Below are 17711 nucleotides of genomic sequence, written 5' to 3' on the forward strand. Positions count from 1 at the left end.
TCCTAAAACCTTCCAAAAAGAAAAAGCTACCTACAAAAGAACCAGCATCGGACTGACCACAGCTCATTAATAAAACCTAGTTAAAAATATGCAAGAACTGTATCTTTTGAAATTCTTACATTCAGAACTCTAAAACTAGCCAAACTATCAATTAAGCATGGAGTAAAATTAAGACATTTTCAGGTATTTGAAAAGTTTGCCATCCATTCCATCTCCATATTGGCATCTCAAATGAATACTTACATAATCTAGATTGTAAAGCTGGCTGCCACTTAATTTTCAGAATCAATTTGTAGTCAAAAGACAAAATACTTACACATATGTGTTAAATGTTTACAGAATGTAAATATTATAAATCTTGCCAGTATACAAGCAATATAAGAATTAGGAAATGGACTGGGCGCGGTGGCTCATGCCTGTAATCCCAGCACTTTGGGAGGCCGAGGTGGGCGGATCACAAGGTCAGGAGATCGAGACCATCCTGGCTAATACGGTGAAACCCCATCTCTACTAAAAATACAAAAAATTAGCCAGGCGTGGTGGCAGGCACCTGTAGTCCCAGCTACTCAGGTGGCTGAGGCAGGGGAATCGCTTGAACCCAGGAAGCGGAGCTTGCAGTGAGCCTAGATCACGCCATTGCACTCCAGCCTGGGTGACAGAGCGAGACTCCGCCTCAAAAAAAAAAAAGAATGAGGAAATGGAAGGGGCAATGTGAGGGGGAAGCAATAAACTAATTCCCTCTTTTTTAAGAGAGGGGAAGCCAGGCACAGTGGCTCACACCTGTAATCCTAGAACTTTGGGAGGCCAAGGCAGGCAGATCACCTGAGGTCAGGAGTTCAAGACCAGCCTGGCTAACATGGAGAAACCCCGTCTCTACTAAAAATACAAAAAAAACTAGCCAGATGTGGTGGCGGGCGCCTGTGATTCCAGCTACTCGGGAAGCTGACACAGGAGAATCGCTTGAACCCAGGAGGCGAAGCTTGCAGTGAGCCAAAATCATGCCACTACACTCCAGCCTGGGCAACAGGGCAAAACTCCATCTCAAAAAAAAAAAAAAAAAAAAAAAGAGAGGGGAGTAAACATATAGTCTAAAAATTGATAAATATGTGTAGACATATATATATTATTTGAAATTATAATAATTACCAATATAACTCCAACAACTGTCAACATCACCACAAATAAGATATCTATCTAGTCATACCTTGGGATGTGGAAAGTTGTATAAATGTGCTCTATTCATCTTTCCTATCAGTTTGGATATTCTTTAATGATAACATAACAAGAACATGTGGAAAAATAGCAGAATAAAAATTTTTAAAAAAAGATAACACAGCAAGAACCAGAGGTATAAGTAAATCCTTTAAAAATATACTAGTGACTACCAGAATTAAAATCTGAAAACAGAACTATTAACAGCATTTGTTTTTAGGGGGTAAAGGAACTTTACCTTTCTTTTTGTATTCTTACAGATTATTTCAATTTTTTTCTTCACCAAGTGATTCTTATAATTGTTTAAAAACAGTTTAATAAAAAGCAACTATGGTAATATTCATATAGTCATGCTCTATCCAGCAGTTAAAAAGAAATGAGGTAGGACTAAATATATTAATATATGGAAAAAGGCCCACAATGTATCTTTAAGTGAAAAAAGCTAATTGCAAGGAAGGAAAATGTAAGGGTTTCTGGCTGGGTGCAGTGGCTCATGCCTGTCATCCCAGCACTCTTGGAGGCCGAGGCAGGCAGATCACCTGAGGTTAGAAGTTCAAAGACCAGTCTGGCCAACATGGTGAAACCCCGTCTCTACTAAAAATGCAAAAATTAGGCGGACATGGTGGCGCATGCCTGTAATTCTAGCTACTTGGGAGGCTGAGGCAAGAGAATTGCTTAAACTCAGGAGGTGGAGGCTGCTGTGAGCCAAGATGATGCCACTGCACTCCAACCTGGGCAAATGAGCAACACTCTGTCTCAATCAACCAGTCAATCAATCAAATGTATGGGTTTCAATATCTGGTGTTCTGTGTCTACCTGTGCTAGTAAGTATCTGGGCGTGTTTGCATACATGTGTGTTTATGACAATATTAAATAGTTACTTGTATATGTATAGAAAACATCCAAAAAGTTCACATGAAAATATTTACAATGCTGCCTTCCTCTGTTGAGGAAGGCATGTCACCCAGGGACAAGTGACATGCCTGGGTGAAAAATGGAGAACACATACTCTATATATCTTGAGAAGAAGCACCTTTGAGAGAATAAATTATCAAATTGTTAGCTTAAAAATTACTAGTTTATTTTACTAGGATGTTATCAGAGGTTTAATATGTAAACTTACCTTGAAGGGTTCCAAGAAATACAACTACAGCTTAGCTTACATGAGATCTCATGCTGCAAAGACCACTGGCTGAGATTCATAACATCTGGTGCCTCATAGATTCTTACTATACCATCTGCCGAACAGGTTGCTAACATAAGACCCATGTGCTTGGGAGCAAACTTCACATCAGTAACAGATGTTCTGCTATCCACCAGAGTTGTCCTTTTAACCTAAAAAAAAAAAAATTAACAATTTAAATTATATACAAAAAGAAAGCATGGTAGAGTAGAAAAGACAGACAGACTCTGGAATCACACAGGAACTCCTCTGTCATTCCCTAGGTATATAAGCTTGGATACATCTCTGGGCCACAATTTCCTACAAGTACATGGCAAAATACCACATATACAGCTGGGAATCACTAACAAATTAGTGAGCTATAATTAATTACTCCCTTTAATGAAAAAAAAGTCTACCTCCAAAAGCCTACCTTTGTTATATAAGTAATCTCTCTTAAGCAAACTGAGCACAAAAAAAAGAGAAAATGTTAGAATTTTCAGACAAGTAGTTTTGTCATACAAAGCATGCTGCAAGCATTAGACCCTTTAACAGTAAATGAGTTGGGCATGATGGCTTACACCTGTAATCCCAAAACTTTGGGAAACCAAGGCAGGCAGACTGCTTGAGCTCAGGAGTTCAAGACCAGCCTGGGCAACATCGCAAGACACCGTCTCTACTAAAACTGAAAAAAAAAAAAAAATAGTCAGGTGTGGTGGTGCACGCCTGTGGCCCCAGCTATTCGGGAGGCTGAGGCGGGTGGATTGCTTGAGCCAGTGGGGCAGAAGGTACAGTGAGCAAAGATCGCACCACTGCACTCCAGCCTGGGTGACAGAGTAAGACCCTCTCTCAAAAAAAAAAAAAAAAAACCACTAAGAAAGGCATGCAATTTCTTCTCTCAAGAATAATTTTCTGTTAATCCCATTTGGACCACTATTATTATTATTTTTTTTTTCTTAGGGACAGGGTCTTGCTCTGTCACCCAGGCTGGAGTACAGTGCCATGATCATGGCTCAAGTGATCCTTTTGCCTCAGCCTTCCCCGTAGCTGGGAGGACAGGCACCTGCCACCATGCCCAGCTAATTTTTCTTATTTTTATAGAGATGGGGGTCTCACTATGTTGCCCAGACGGGTCTCAAACTCCTGGCCTCAAGTGATCTCACCTCAGCCTCCCGAGTTGCTAGGATTACAGGTGTGAGCCACTGCACCCAGCTACCATGCACTTTTAAGTGAAGGCATTTAACAGGGACCAAAAGAATGGTAGAAAGCAAGCTTTGTGATCACTGTAAAATTCCAACATCACATTTAAAAGTTATCTTCTGGCACACAGATAAAATGAAACTTTATTAAAAACATCAATAAGCTCAGGTGCAGTGGCTCACGCCTGTAATCCCAGCACTTTGGGAGACTGAGGTGGGTGATCACTTGAAGTCAGGAGTTCAAGACCAGCCTGGCCAACATGGTGAAACCCCATCTCTACTAAAAATATTCAAATTAGCCAGATATTGTGGCGGGCGCCTGCAATCCCAGCTACTAGAGAGGCTAAGGCAGGAGAATCGCTTGAGTGTGGTCGGCGGAGGCTGCACTGAGCCGAGATCATGCCACTGCACACCAGGCTGGGTGACAGAGCGAGATTTTGTCTCAAAAAAAAACAAAGTCAATAAAGTTTAGCAATCAACAGATTACTGTCTATGGTTACCAAAATCCTTCTTAAAGAGTTTCAATATTAAAAGGATAATATTACATAAACTTCAAAGATAACATCTTAGCAAACTTTTGTCTACAGACACCACTGAATAATTAATATAAACACAAATGTTGAGAAAATAAATGCATTTGTTACAGTAGGTAGTCAGACATGAGCAGGGCAGCAGAGGACCCCACCCCACCAGGAATGTCAAGCAACCATCAGGTGATGGTCAGGCAGTTGTTAAACTTTCTCTCTAAACTAATCATTGGTTGCAGCCAGTGCCAGGGAAAGGCAGTCTCCCAACAGATAGAAACACCTGAAACTGGTGATCAGCAGCTTCCTGATAAGATCTGAGGAGCTGGATGACTAGGCTCAAGCACGTGCACTAAGAGGCAAAATGGCGGAGCTTAACTGATCTATGACCTTCTAGGAACATTCTGTTAAGGGAAAAACGCCTCAAGTGAGCATCTGCACAACTCCAGTAAACACACTGCACATGCGGCCCCTCCCAGGCACTAGTGGGCCACTGCACATGCGGACTGCCCACCCCAAGAGAAGAATCAGAGAAGAGACGCAACCCCTGGGAAGCATGCCAACGTGTAACAACCCAAGTCCAAGATCAAACCATGCATTTGACTCTCTCAAGTCACCCACTTGGCCCTCTTCCAAATGTATTTTACTTCATTTCTGCTGTAAAATTTTTTAACAAATTTCCACTCTGGCTCTAAAACTTATCTTAGTCTCTTACTCTGCCTTATGCCCCTAGGTGGAATTCTTTCTTTTGAAGAGGCAAGAAATGAGGCTGCTGCAGACCCATATGGATTTGCCACTGCTAATATATTAATGAAAGGTGACTAAACTAAATACAAATAAGTATCTTGAAATTCGAAGAAAAGTCCTTTTTATGCCACCACTCCCAAATCCAATTTATAGTATACTGAACTGACACACCTCAGACTTAACGCCAAAAAAACTTTTACAATTCTATAAATTTCTATTCCTTCCTCCCCATAAGCAGCTGTTTGGCTTAGGGAAGCCCTAGTGCAAAGGCAATCAGACATACTCCTCCCCCGAGAAAAGCTGTAAAACTGTCTGAATAGCCACTCAAGCTACAAAGCTACCGGAATTAAAACAGTGCGCTATTAGGACAAGGAGACATACAGACCAATGGTCCACAAGAGAGCCCAGAATGCAATCCTCCATATATATATAGCCATTATTTTCAACAAAGGTGTCAAGACCATTCAACAGGGGAAAGAATGGTCTTTTCAATAAATGGTACTGGGAAAACTAGATTTCAGCACCCTGACATTTTTTAATGACTGAAATAAATAATTTTTATCAGGCCCTTGCTTGCTTGCACATGTGAACCACTCACTTTTTGCTGAATATCCCTTGTTGCCACAATATAATGATAAACTCTTGATGTACTGCTTCTTTGTCAATCAAGAGACGACAACTTCAGCGTCATGTAAAGAAAAATGTTGCCAGAAGAAATGAATGGCTTTAAGGACACTGTGACCAGCTGCTAACAACCGGACATCTGGTTGCTCAAGGCGTTACCTGAGACTAAAAAAACACAGACTTTTCCACGAGATTCTGTGAAACTCCCCCTCCCTTACTAGATCTAGTCACATAAAAACTACCCAATGCTTCCTTTTGTTTAGATGGATTCGAGAGATCTTGCCCTCCCATCTTCTTGCTTTAGCCAAATCAAATAAACCTCACTCTATCTCCAAGTACTGATGACTCAGTGTTTGCTGTCAGCTCCACATTGGGGATACAAGCCTGAATTGAGGATTCTATAACAATCTTAGAAGAAAACACTGGGGAAAGTCTTCATGACACTGGATTTGGCAATGCTTTCCTGGATATAACACCAAAAGCATGGGAAACAAAAGAAAAAAATTTAGATAAATAAGACTTCAAAATTTTAAAATTTTGTGCATCAAAAGAAACCATCAAGAGTGAAAAAGGCAACCTCGAGAATGGGAGAAAATATTTGCAAATCATTTACAGGTTGTGCATATCAAATCCAAAAATCCGAAATCTAAAATGCTCCAAACTCCAAAACTTTTTGAGCAGTGGCTTGATGCTCAAAGAAAATGCTTATTGAAGCATTCTGAATTTCAAACTTTTGGATTTAGAATGCTTAACTGGGGCTGGGCACAGTGGCTCACACCTGTAATCCCAGCACTCTGGGGGGCCAAGGTGGAGGATCGCTTGAACCCAGGAGTTCAAGACCAGCCTGGGCAACTCTATTAAGTAAATAAATAAGGAGGCGAATGCTTAACTGGTAAGTATAAATGCAAATATTGCAAAATTCAAAATCCGAAATCCAAAACATTTCTGGATCCTAGCATTATGGATAAGGAATACTCAACCTATAACAGATAAGGGATTAATATCCAGAATATATAAAGAACTCCTACAACAACAAAAAACCCAATTTAAAAAAATGGGCAAAGAATATGAATAGTATTTTCCCAAGGAAGACATACAATTGACCAATGAGCACATGAAAATATGGTCAACATCAGTAATTATTAGAGAAATGCAAATCAGAACCACAATGGAGATACTACTTCACAACACAGTCACTAGGATGGCTACAATAAAAAGCTCCAAAACAAGTGCTGATGAAGATTTGGAAAAATTGGAACCCTTGAGCATTGCTGGTAGGAATGTAAAATGGTGTATGTAGCTGCTATGGAAAAGTCTCACAGTTCCTAAAAACGTGAAACATAGAACTACCATATGAGCCAGCAATTCTACTCCTAGGTATATTTCCAAAAGAATCGAAAGCACGGTCTCAAACATTTATCTGTACAACAATGCTCATAGCAGTAGTATTCACAATAGTCATGAAGTGGAAACAACCCAAGGGTCCATCTACAAATGAATGGATAAACAAAATGTGGTATACACACAAAATGGAATATTACCCAGCCATAAAAAGGAATAAAGTTAATATATGCTACAAAATGCACAGACCATGAAAACATTTTACTTAGTGAAATAAGCCAGTCGCAAATGGACAAATACTGTGATTCCACTTACATGCAGTACCTAGTCAAATTTATCGACAGACAGTTGAATAGGGGGTAGAGGGAGGAGGAAGGGGGAGGCATTCTTTAACAATACAGAGTTTATGTTGGCAATGATGAACAGTTTTGAGTACAGATAACAGTGATGGGTACACAGCACTGTGAACGTAATTAATTCTACTGAATTATACCATTTACAAATAGTTAAAATGGGCCAGGCATGGTGGCTCACGCCTGTAATCGCAGCACTTCGGGAGGCCAAAGCAGGCGAATCATTTGACATCAGGAGGTTGTGACCAGCCTGACCAACATGGTGAAACCCTGTCTCTTCTAAAAACACAAAAAAATTAGCCAGGCATGGTGGCACATGCCTGTAGTCCCAGCTACTCAGGACACTGAGGCAGGAGAATCACTTGAACCCCAGAGGCGGAGAATGCAGTGAGCCAAGATCCCACCACTGCACTCCAGCCTGGGTGACAGAGCAAGACTCTGTCTCAAAAAAAAAAACAAACAAATAGTTAAAATGAGGAATATTATGTTATACATATTTTACCACAATAAAAAATTGCATCATGGCCCTCGTAGTGGCGCACGCCTATAATCACAGCACTTTGGGAGGCCGAGGTGGGAGGGCTGCTTCAGTCCAGGAGTTCAAGACCAGCCTGGGCAACATGGTGAAACCCCATCTCTACAAAATAAAATTAGCCTGTGGTACATGCCTGTGATCCCAGCTACTTGTGGGGCTAAGGTGGGAGGATCGCTTGAGCCCAGGAGGTTGAGACTGCAATGAGCTGTGACTGGCTCTAATACAGTATCATGCCATTAGGGACGGCAGGTGAGGGGTAATAGCAGGACACTCCCACTACATACTTCCTTTTGTTTCTTTTGAATTTTACACCATGTGCATGATTATCTATTACAAAAAACAAATCATAAAGGGGGAAAAAAAAGCATGCAGATGATAATACCTTCATATGAAAATGCTGGAAAGAGTCTTAAATATAACCTAGTTCAATGTTTTCACTTTATAGATGAGGAACTTCAACAGCACACAGATTATATTATGTTCTTGCCCAAATTCAAACATCCAATAAGGCAAAGACAGCGATAAAAGCAGATGCAGATAAAGGAGAGTGTATTTTTTTTTTTTTGAGACGAAGTCTCGCTCTTGTCCCCCAGGCTGGAGTGCAATGGCACGATCTCGGCTCACCACAACCTCCGCCTCCCGGGTTCAAGCGATTCTCCTGCCTCAGCCTCCTGAGTAACTCGGATTACAGGCATGTGCCACCATGCTCAGCTAATTTTTGTATTTTTAGTAGAGATGGAGTTTCTCCATGTTGGTCAGGCTGGTCTCAAACTCCTGACCTCAGGTGATCTGTCCACCTTGGCCTCCTAAAGTGCTGGGATTATAGGCGTGAGCCACCGCGCCCGGCCGAGGACAGTATATTTCCTAAGAAAACAAAAGTAACCACAAAACAGAAGAAACAATTTTTAAAGATTTTTTTTTTTTTTTTTGAGATGAGTCTCGCTCCATCGCCCAGGCTGGAGTGCAGCGGCATGATCTCGGCTCACTGCAAGCTCCACCTCCCGGGTTCACGCCATTCTTCTGCCTCAGCCTCCCGAGTAGCTGGGACTACAGGCGCCCGCCACCATGTCCGGCTAATTTTTTGTATTTTTAGTAGAGACAGGGTTTCACTATGTTAGCCAGGATGGTCTTGATCCCCTGACCTCGTGATCCGCCCGCCTCAGCCTCCTGAAGTGCTGGGATTACAGGCCTGACCACCGCGCCCGGCCTTTAAAGAATTTTATTAACCCTTGGCTAGGCGCGGTGGCTCACGCCTGTAATCCCAGCACTTTGGGAGGCCAACAGGCAGATCACGAGGTCAGGAGATCAAGACCATCCTGGCTAGCACGGTGAAACCCCGTCTCTACTAAAAATACAAAAAATTAGCCGGGCGTGGTGGCAGGCGCCTATAGTCCCAGCTACTCAGGAGGCTGAGGCAGGAGAATGGCGTGAACCCGGGAGGCGGAGCCTGCAGTGAGCCAAGATGGCGCCACTGCACTCCAGCCTGGGCGACCACAGTGAGACTCCGTCTCAAAAAAAAAAAAAAATTTTATTAACCCTTAAGAGTTTAAAGTTAAAAAAAAAAAAAAAAGAATTTTAGAGTTAGGCACAGTGGCTCATGCCTATAATCTCAGCAACTCAGGAGGCTGAGGTGGGGCCAGGAGTTTGAGACTGCAGTGAGCCAGAATACTTTAAAATCATATATTACTATCATAAAATATACTAATAGGTAAAATCAAATACAATGCAAATATTCTAGATTCATCATAAAAGTTATAAACAATGCAATGATGCTCCTAAGTATTGCTTCAGACCCAAGTTAAAATGAAATAAACAAGGAAGAAAAAAACATGGGAGAAAGAACTTTAGAACTGGTAAAACTAGAGGGAAGTGGTGATATTTTACCAATTATCTGAGGTAGCCTTCGGACTAATGCTCCTTGGCTGCTCATGTCTTCCTGGTCCCCAGAATACTAATAAATGTCTCACCCAGTGGCTCTGTCCTCGCAGTTTATCATTTGATTCTCCTACTATTTCTTCCCATACAGCAGCTGTTCGGTCAAAAGAACAGGAAGCCAAAACCTGTCCAAATTCAGGATGGGCCCATGTCACACGCCATACAGATCCACTATGTGTCTGAGGAATCAAAAAAAATAAATAAATAAAAGAAAAGAAAACAGATATTCATTATCCCAGGGCTTCTTTTTTCCTAAATACTTATTCATATTTCATAAATACTGGTTTTACGTGAGGAAACAGAATATAGTTTTACTTCTATGAGAGGAGAAAATGGATCAACATAACATGTAAATAAAAAGTTAAATTCCAGAATGTTTTAACCTTTAGAAGACATTCTATATTTAGGATTGTAATGCTTCTTGAGTCCAGTTCTTCTGACATTTTACTAATAAAAGAAAAATCTAGCCAGATAAACTTGACTACTTCCAGTGCTGATAGTTGAAGAGTTGCTTCAGAGTTTAGCGTAACCAACCTTTGAAACAAAGATTCTGTAAGTCCACCATTTTACTTGCAAATTCTTTCTATAGAAAATATCCACCTAATAAAATAAATAACATTAGATTTATTTGCTCCAAAATCCATAGAGACAGAAAGTAGATTAGTGGTTACCAGCAGCTGGGAGCAGAGTAAACAAGAAGTGACCGCTAAATGAGCACAGGGTTTCCTTTAGAGGTGGTAAACAATGTTCTGAAATTAGAAGTGGTGGTGGTTGCCAATTTAATGAATATACTTAAAATCACTAAATTGTACACTTTAAATGGGTGCACATTATGATATGTAAATTATAGCTCAATTAAAAAAATACTTTTTTTTCATTTGATTCATCCAGGCATAGTGGCTCATGCCTGTATTCTCAGCCTTTAGGGGGCTGAGGTGAGCAGACTGCTTGAGCCCAGGGGTTCAAGACCAGTCTGGGCAATATGGCAAAACACCATCACTACAAAAAACACAAAAAATTAGGCGTGGTGGTATGCACTTATGGTCCCAGCTGCTTGGGAGGCTGAGGTGGGAGGATCACTTCAGCCTGGAAGGTTGAGGCTGCAGTAAGCCAAGATTGTGCCACTGCACTCCAGCCTGGGTGATAGAGCAAGACCTTGTCTCCAAAAAAAAAAATTATTTGCTTCAAAAGTCTAACAATATATAGAGATTATAGCCATAAAATGCTTAAATGATTTTAACTAACAATATAGTCTATTGACAACAGACTATTGTAGGAAGAGCAAATATGGGGAAGCCCAAATCCTTACAACCCTCCTGTTGGCCAAGGGGTGGGAGGGGAGGCAGCTGGAGAAGGGATACAAAGGTCTTAAAGAATTTCACCATCAAAAGAATTTGCTAGGTGCTTCTCAGGGAAAATACTGTATAATAACAAACAACATTCAGAAAATGTGTTTCACACTGTATAGCTAACATTTTTTACATTCAACAACATAAAAATAGTTTAACCAATAACTTCTACATGGTAACAATGTCACCAACTAAAGGTACATTTTGCACCCTTATTTTTTAACCTTGTTTTGTCCAGTCTTTTCTGTATCATCTTTAATTCTTACTTATACAGGGCTATAAAGTTAAAAATGCACACTAAGGCAGATAAGTTTTCTTAGATTTACAGTAAAATGCAATCTAAAGAATAAGGTTTGCACAAAGATGCTCATCACAATAAAATGGAAACTTAAATATCCACTAGTTAAGCAAAATGGTATATTTATTGGCTGTTAATAAAAAGCCTTTAAAGATATAGAAAAGTACATATGAAATATGTTAGGCTTAAAAGCAAGAGATAGGGGTTTCCTTTTGGAATAATAAAAATGTTTTAGAACTAGAAAGATGTGGTAGTTACACAACACTGTAAATGAAGTAAATGCCAATTAATTGTTTACTCTGAAATTATTAATTTTATGATAAGTTAATCTCACCTTAAAAGGGGGGGGGACCTTGGATAGACCTTTCACAAAAGAAGATACATGAATGGTAAATAAGCATGTGAAAAAATAATCAACATGAGGTATTAAGGAAATACAAATCAAAATCCAATGATTTTTGTGGTCACTTCTCAACTACTAAAATGCCTCTAATAAAAAAGACAGATATTATCGAGTGCAGGTGAGGATGTAGAGAAACTGGAACCTCACACATGGCTGGTGGGCATAGCCACTTTGGAAGAGTTTCGCAGTTTCTTAGAAAGCTAAGCATGTACAGCCCATCAATTCCACTCATACGCATCTATCCAAAAGAAATGAAAATATATGCCTACACAGACTTACATGGCACATTCTTAACATTACTCATAACAGCCAAAAACAAGAAACAACTCAAATGTCCGTCAACTGGTGAACAGAAAAACAAAACGTGGCAATATACATACAATGGACTACTCAGTATCAAAGGAACAAACTGACACATGACACAATATGGATGAACCTCAAAACATGCAAAGGGAAAGTGGCCAGACACAAAGACTATGTATTTCAAAATTCCATTTCTATGAAATTTCTAGAAAGGATAAACCAGGCTGGGCATGGTGGCTCACACCTGTAATCCCAGCACCTTGGAAGGCCAAGGCGGGAATCACTTGAGGTCAGGAGTTCGAGACCAGCCTGGTCAACATAGTGAAACCCTGTCTCTACCAAAACTACAAAAATTAGCCGGGTGTGCTGGCATGCGCCTGTAATCCCAGCTACTCAGGAGGCTGAGGCAGGAGAATTGCTTGAACCCAGGAGGCAGAGGTTGCAATGAGCCAACATCGCACCACTGCACTCCAGCCTGGGTGACAGAGCAAGACGCCAGCTCAAAAAAAAAAAAAAAAAGAAAAGAAGAGAGGAGAGGGCGGGAGGGGAGGGGAGAGGGAGGGCAGAGGAGAGAAGAAACCTATGGAGACAGAAAATGGATCAGTGGTTGCCTGGGGCTTGGAGTGGGAATAGGATACAAAGGAATTTCTGAGTTTGAGAGAAATGTTCTAAAACTGGATTACAGTGATGACTACACAACTATGTAAGTTTACTAAAACTCACTGAACTGTACATTTAAAATGGATGACTTTTAAGGTATGAAAATTTGTACTTGGCCAGGCACGGTGGCTCACACCTGTAATCCCAGCACTTTGGGAGGCCGAGGGCGGATCACCTGAGGTCAGGAGTTCGAGACCAGCCTGGCCAACATGGCGAAACCCCATCTCTACTAAAAACACAAAAATTAGCCGGGCATCGTGGTGCACGCCTATAGTCCCAGCTACTTGGGAGGCTGAGGCAGAAGAATCACTTGAACCCAACAGGCAGAGGTTGCAGTGAGCCGAGATCATGCCACTGCACTCCCACCTGGGCAAGAGAGTGAGACTCTCCGTCTCAAAAAAAAAAAAAAAAAAAAAAGAAGAATATTTCTACTTGAGTAAAGGTTTTTTTTTTTTTTTTAAAGAGAAAACTATGTATGAAACATCACAACAATTAAAATATGTAAAGGCAAAAGGAATATTCTGAATTACTAAGATAATTATGTTAGAATGCTACAGAATTACAGATTTTCTTACTCTCAAATTCTGAGAAACACACTTGTTACTTTAATATCGAAAAACAGTAAAATGTCTTCCCAGGAAAAGAACTACTGTATAAATGTTATTTTCTCAAAACAATTCATAGATAACTATAAAATAAACAGTAAATATTTCTGTATTTTTAATAACTGTAAAAATAAATACTAACCTTCCAGCTAGCAGTACAATGCCAATCACCACTTTCACTTTTATCCCAGACCTATAAGAATATAAAAGGCAGATATTTTATACAAAAATTCCTACAAATTGATACAAAAACTATAAGACTTAATCAGTGTACAAGGAAAGGGGTGAACATGTAATTCACGAAAGAATACAACCAGCAAGTAAACATTCATTCATTCAATTAAATATTTATTGAGAGGCTGGGTGCGATGGCTCACGCCTGTAATCCCAGCACTTTGGGAGGCCAAGGGAAACAGATCACCTGAGGTCAGGAGTTTGAGACCAGCCTAGACAATGTGATGAAACCCCGTCTCTACTAAAAATACAAAAATTAGCCAGGCATGGTGCTGCATGCCTGTAGTCCCAGCTACTAGGGAGGCTGAGGCAAGACAATCTCTTGAACCCCGGAGGCGGAGGTTGCAGTGAGCTGAGATCACGCCACCGCACTCCAGCCTGGGAGACAGAGCGAGACACCGTCTCAAAAAATATATATACATTGAGAACCTTGAATGTGTCAAGCACTGGGCCAAGAACCAAGGGATTCAGGAAGCTGAGCTCTATTAGGTAACAGAGACAATTAGTTACAGTCACTACGCTTGGAGGCCATTTTAAACAGCAAAATCACCAATAGAAAGAACAAATAATCATTGCACTAAATAGATCATGAAAAACACCTGCTTACAGTATGCGCCAAAATAGAGTATCGCCTGGTTTCACCTCAATGGGAAATGTCTGTCCTGAGACTCAAACTTTTCACCACTCCTCACACATGCACAAATGACTGCAAAAGCAGTGTGACTTTTGGAGTACAAGTAAATTTCAGAGTAGACAAATTCAAAAAATACAGAATCTACAAACAACAGGCTCAACTGTACATGTAACAAATGGTAAAGCAAAAATATTGAAACTAGGCATGGTGGTGCACACCTGCAATCCCAGCTACTCAAGAGGCTGAGGCAGGAGGGATTACTTGAGCCCAGGAGTTTAAGGCTATGATCACGCCGGTGAATAGCCACTGCACCGCAGCCTGGGCAACATGGCAAGACTCCATCTCAAAACAAAAAAATTGAACCTTATTACCCAGAAAAAATATAGATTACAATAAGAAGGTGCCAATTTCACCTGTTAAAAATGTAACGAGAGCAATAACACTATCAAATCAATACTATCGCTGGCAGTATAAAACGGTACGACCTGCAAAATAGCAATTTGTCAATTCTCTTCAATAGTTTTTAAAATATCCACTAATTTATCTTCTGGAATTAGCCTAAGAAAATCATTCAAAATACATAAAATGCTAAACTAATGAAAATTTTCAGTGCAACACTATTTCTGACAAGACATATACGTATATACACACACTCTACCATGACAACTTAAAACGTTAAAGGAAAAACAGAAGAAATCAATAAATATTAACACACATTAGCAATAAGTCTATAATTTTTTCACTTTCTAAAAAGAAAAATATATTACTTGCTCAATTAAAAATATATACAAATAAATACATGCCTCCTCCTTTAAAAAAAAAAAGTACTCTGGAATAAATGGACCTAAGAGGGCTTGGCAAGGTGACTCACACCTGTAATCCCAGCACTCTGGGAGGCTGAGGTGAGAGGATCACTTGAGCCCAGGAGTTCGAGACTAGCCTGGGCAACGCAGCAAGACCCTGCCTCTACAAAAAAAAATTTTTTAATTGGCCAGGCGTGGTGGCGCGCACCCGTAGTCCCAGCTACTGGAGAGGCTAAGGTGGGAGGATGGCTTGAACCTGGGATGTTGAGGTTGCAACAAGCCAAGATCGCACCACTGCACTCCAGCCTGGGTGACAGAGCCAGACTCTGTCTCAAAAAAAAAAGGAAAACGAAAAAAGAAAAAAAAATTATACTAACTAAAATAAACCAAATATAAAAGGGCGAATATTCTATGATTCTATTTATCTGAGGTACCTAGAATATGCAAATTAATAGAAAGCAGTAGAATAGAGGTTACCAGAGGATGGGGTGGGGGAACAGGGTGCTCTCGGGTACAGAGTTTCAGTTTAGGATGAAGAAAAGGTTGTGGAGATGGGCAGTGGCGACGCTGCACAGCAATGTGAATGCTGTGCTCTATGCCACTGAATTCTACACTTTAAAACGGTTAACGTGGGCCGGGCGCGGTGGGTCACGCCTGTAATCCTAGCACTTTGGGAGGCCAAGGTGGGCGGATCACGAGGTCAGGAGATCGAGACCATCCTGGCTAACACGGTGAAACCCCATCTCTACTAAAAATACAAAAAATTAGCCGGGCGTGGTGGCGGGCGCCTGTAGTCCCAGCTACTTACGAGGCTGAGGCAGAAGAATGGCGTGAACCCGGGAGGCGGTGCTTGCAGTGAGCCGAGACTGCACCACTGCACTCCGCCTGGGCGACAGAGCAAGACTCCGTCTCAAAAAAAAAAAAAAAAACCGGTTAACGTAGTTTATTACAACAAAAATAAACTTGTTTTAAAAAAGAAACTACATCTTTTAAGAATTGCAACACTATTTATAAAAAGTTTATCTTTGAGAGATCACTGGTATCAAACTCGAATGTGAAAAAGGATAAACTATCCTTTAGATTTCCAGTTACTCTGGAGTTGTCGAGAACCAAATAATCCGCACTCCAGCTTTCATTCATCCTGCAACACATCTGGGAGGTTCCTAAATCTCATATAGCATCCCCACATTAGAAATTCTGCTTGTCGTCCAGGCGCGGTGGCTCACGCCTGTAATCCAAGCACTTTGGGAGGCCGAGGCGGGTGGATCACGAGGTCAGGAGTTCGAGACCAGCCTGGCCCACATGGTGAAACCCGTCTCTACTAAAAAGTACAAAAAAATTAGCCGGGCGTGGTGACGTGCACCTGTAATCCCTGCTACTTGGGAGGCTGGGGCAGGATAATCGCTTGAACCCGGGAGGCGGACGTTGCAGTGAGCTGAGATCGTGCCATTGCACTCCAGCCTGGGTGACAGAGTGAGACTCCGTCTCAAAAAAAAAAAAAAAGAAAGAAATTCTGCTTGTCGGAAGTGTCTATAGACGTTTACGGGAACTTCAAGAAACAAACCCTCCGATTCCTGGGCAGCAAGCAGAGAAATCAGATGTAAATGGTTTGTATTTTTCTTCCTTGGCGTAACAAAGTGAGCTTCTGCTCTGAACCCACGGAGAAAACCATGTGCCCTGGTGAGAGAACACCGGCGGGGCACAGAACCCGACGCAGCGCCAGCCAGGCAAAGTCTCCCACCAGGTCCCACTGCAGGTCCTCGGGTGTACAGCGCGAGCAAGACCCACGACGCCGAGGCTGACGGTGGGACGCCCCTGGGTTCCCGCCCGCAGCCCCGGCAACGCGGCCTGGAAAAGGGCCCGGCGTCCCCTGCGGGCGGGAGCGCGCACGTGGCACCAGCTGCGCAGGCGCACGTGAGGGCGGCCCGCGAGGCCGCCGTGACCCCACAATACGCGGGCGGGGAGGGCTTCCGCCCGGTCCAGCCAGGGCTCGCTCGCCACCCCACAGCTTCCAGCGGCGTCACTGAAACCAAGACACAGCCCCGTTCCCCGCGCCGCCCACCCACTCCCCCTCCTTCCGGGGTCGGCCCCGCCCGCAAGCGCCGCGCGCACCTTAACGCTCTGATCGCTGGAGCAGGTTGCCATCCGCCGCCCGTGGAAGTCGAAAGAGACATCGTGGATGAGATCTTTGTGGTCCGCCGCGATGCTGCGAGCCACAAACATGGTTTCCGTCGGGCCCGCGCCTCCGAAGAGGACAGTGGTGGCGGCGGCGGCGGCGCGCGCGGCCCGCGCCCTAACCAGACCTCGCAACCAGGGAGCGCAAGGCGCGTGCTGCTCACGCCCCCGCACCGCCCCTGTCCATCAAGCCCCGCCCACACCCTTCCAGTCCTTCAAGCCCCGCCCCACCCACCGGCCCGTCAGGCCCCACGCAGTCCCCTGGACCCTCAAGCCCTGCCCACGCCCCGGCCCGTCATAACTCGCCCCACCCCCAGGCCCGTCAAACCCCGCCTACTCCCCCCGCCAGGGCCGTCATGCCTCGCCCCACCCTCCCGCGCCCTCAAGCCCCGCCCTGTTCCCGGCTCGTCAATCCTCGTCGCGCCCCCGGCCCGTCATGCTCTACGATCCTGGTGCGGATTCCTCCGGGCTCTGACCGTTCGGCGGCGGAGGCTGTTCCGCAAAAGGCGAGTTACTTATGCTGAGAAGTAGTAAGAGCTTATTGGTATACTGTGCACATGAAGAAAGATGAAAAAGTGGAGACTGCCTCTCACGGTCCTCGGCCTTGCATCATTT

The 17711-nt window shown here is 42.7% G+C and overlaps 1 protein-coding gene across 2 annotated transcripts in view; it reads right to left on the reverse strand.

The window, feature by feature from the left end:
- SEH1L (SEH1 like nucleoporin) overlaps positions 1-17711 on the reverse strand; it is a 39444-nt gene that overhangs the window by 19503 nt on the left and 2230 nt on the right. The window contains 4 exon segments of one of the 2 annotated variants that reach the window (NM_001132216.1): positions 2336-2547; positions 9665-9811; positions 13393-13443; positions 17034-17242. In NM_001132216.1, the coding sequence (NP_001125688.1) occupies positions 2336-2547; positions 9665-9811; positions 13393-13443; positions 17034-17144 (521 nt within the window). In that variant the 5' untranslated portion in view covers positions 17145-17242. 2 annotated transcript variants of the gene reach the window in all.

This window comes from Pongo abelii, chromosome 17 (genome assembly GCF_028885655.2).
Source record: "Pongo abelii isolate AG06213 chromosome 17, NHGRI_mPonAbe1-v2.0_pri, whole genome shotgun sequence".
NCBI classification, from domain to species: domain Eukaryota; kingdom Metazoa; phylum Chordata; class Mammalia; order Primates; family Hominidae; genus Pongo; species Pongo abelii.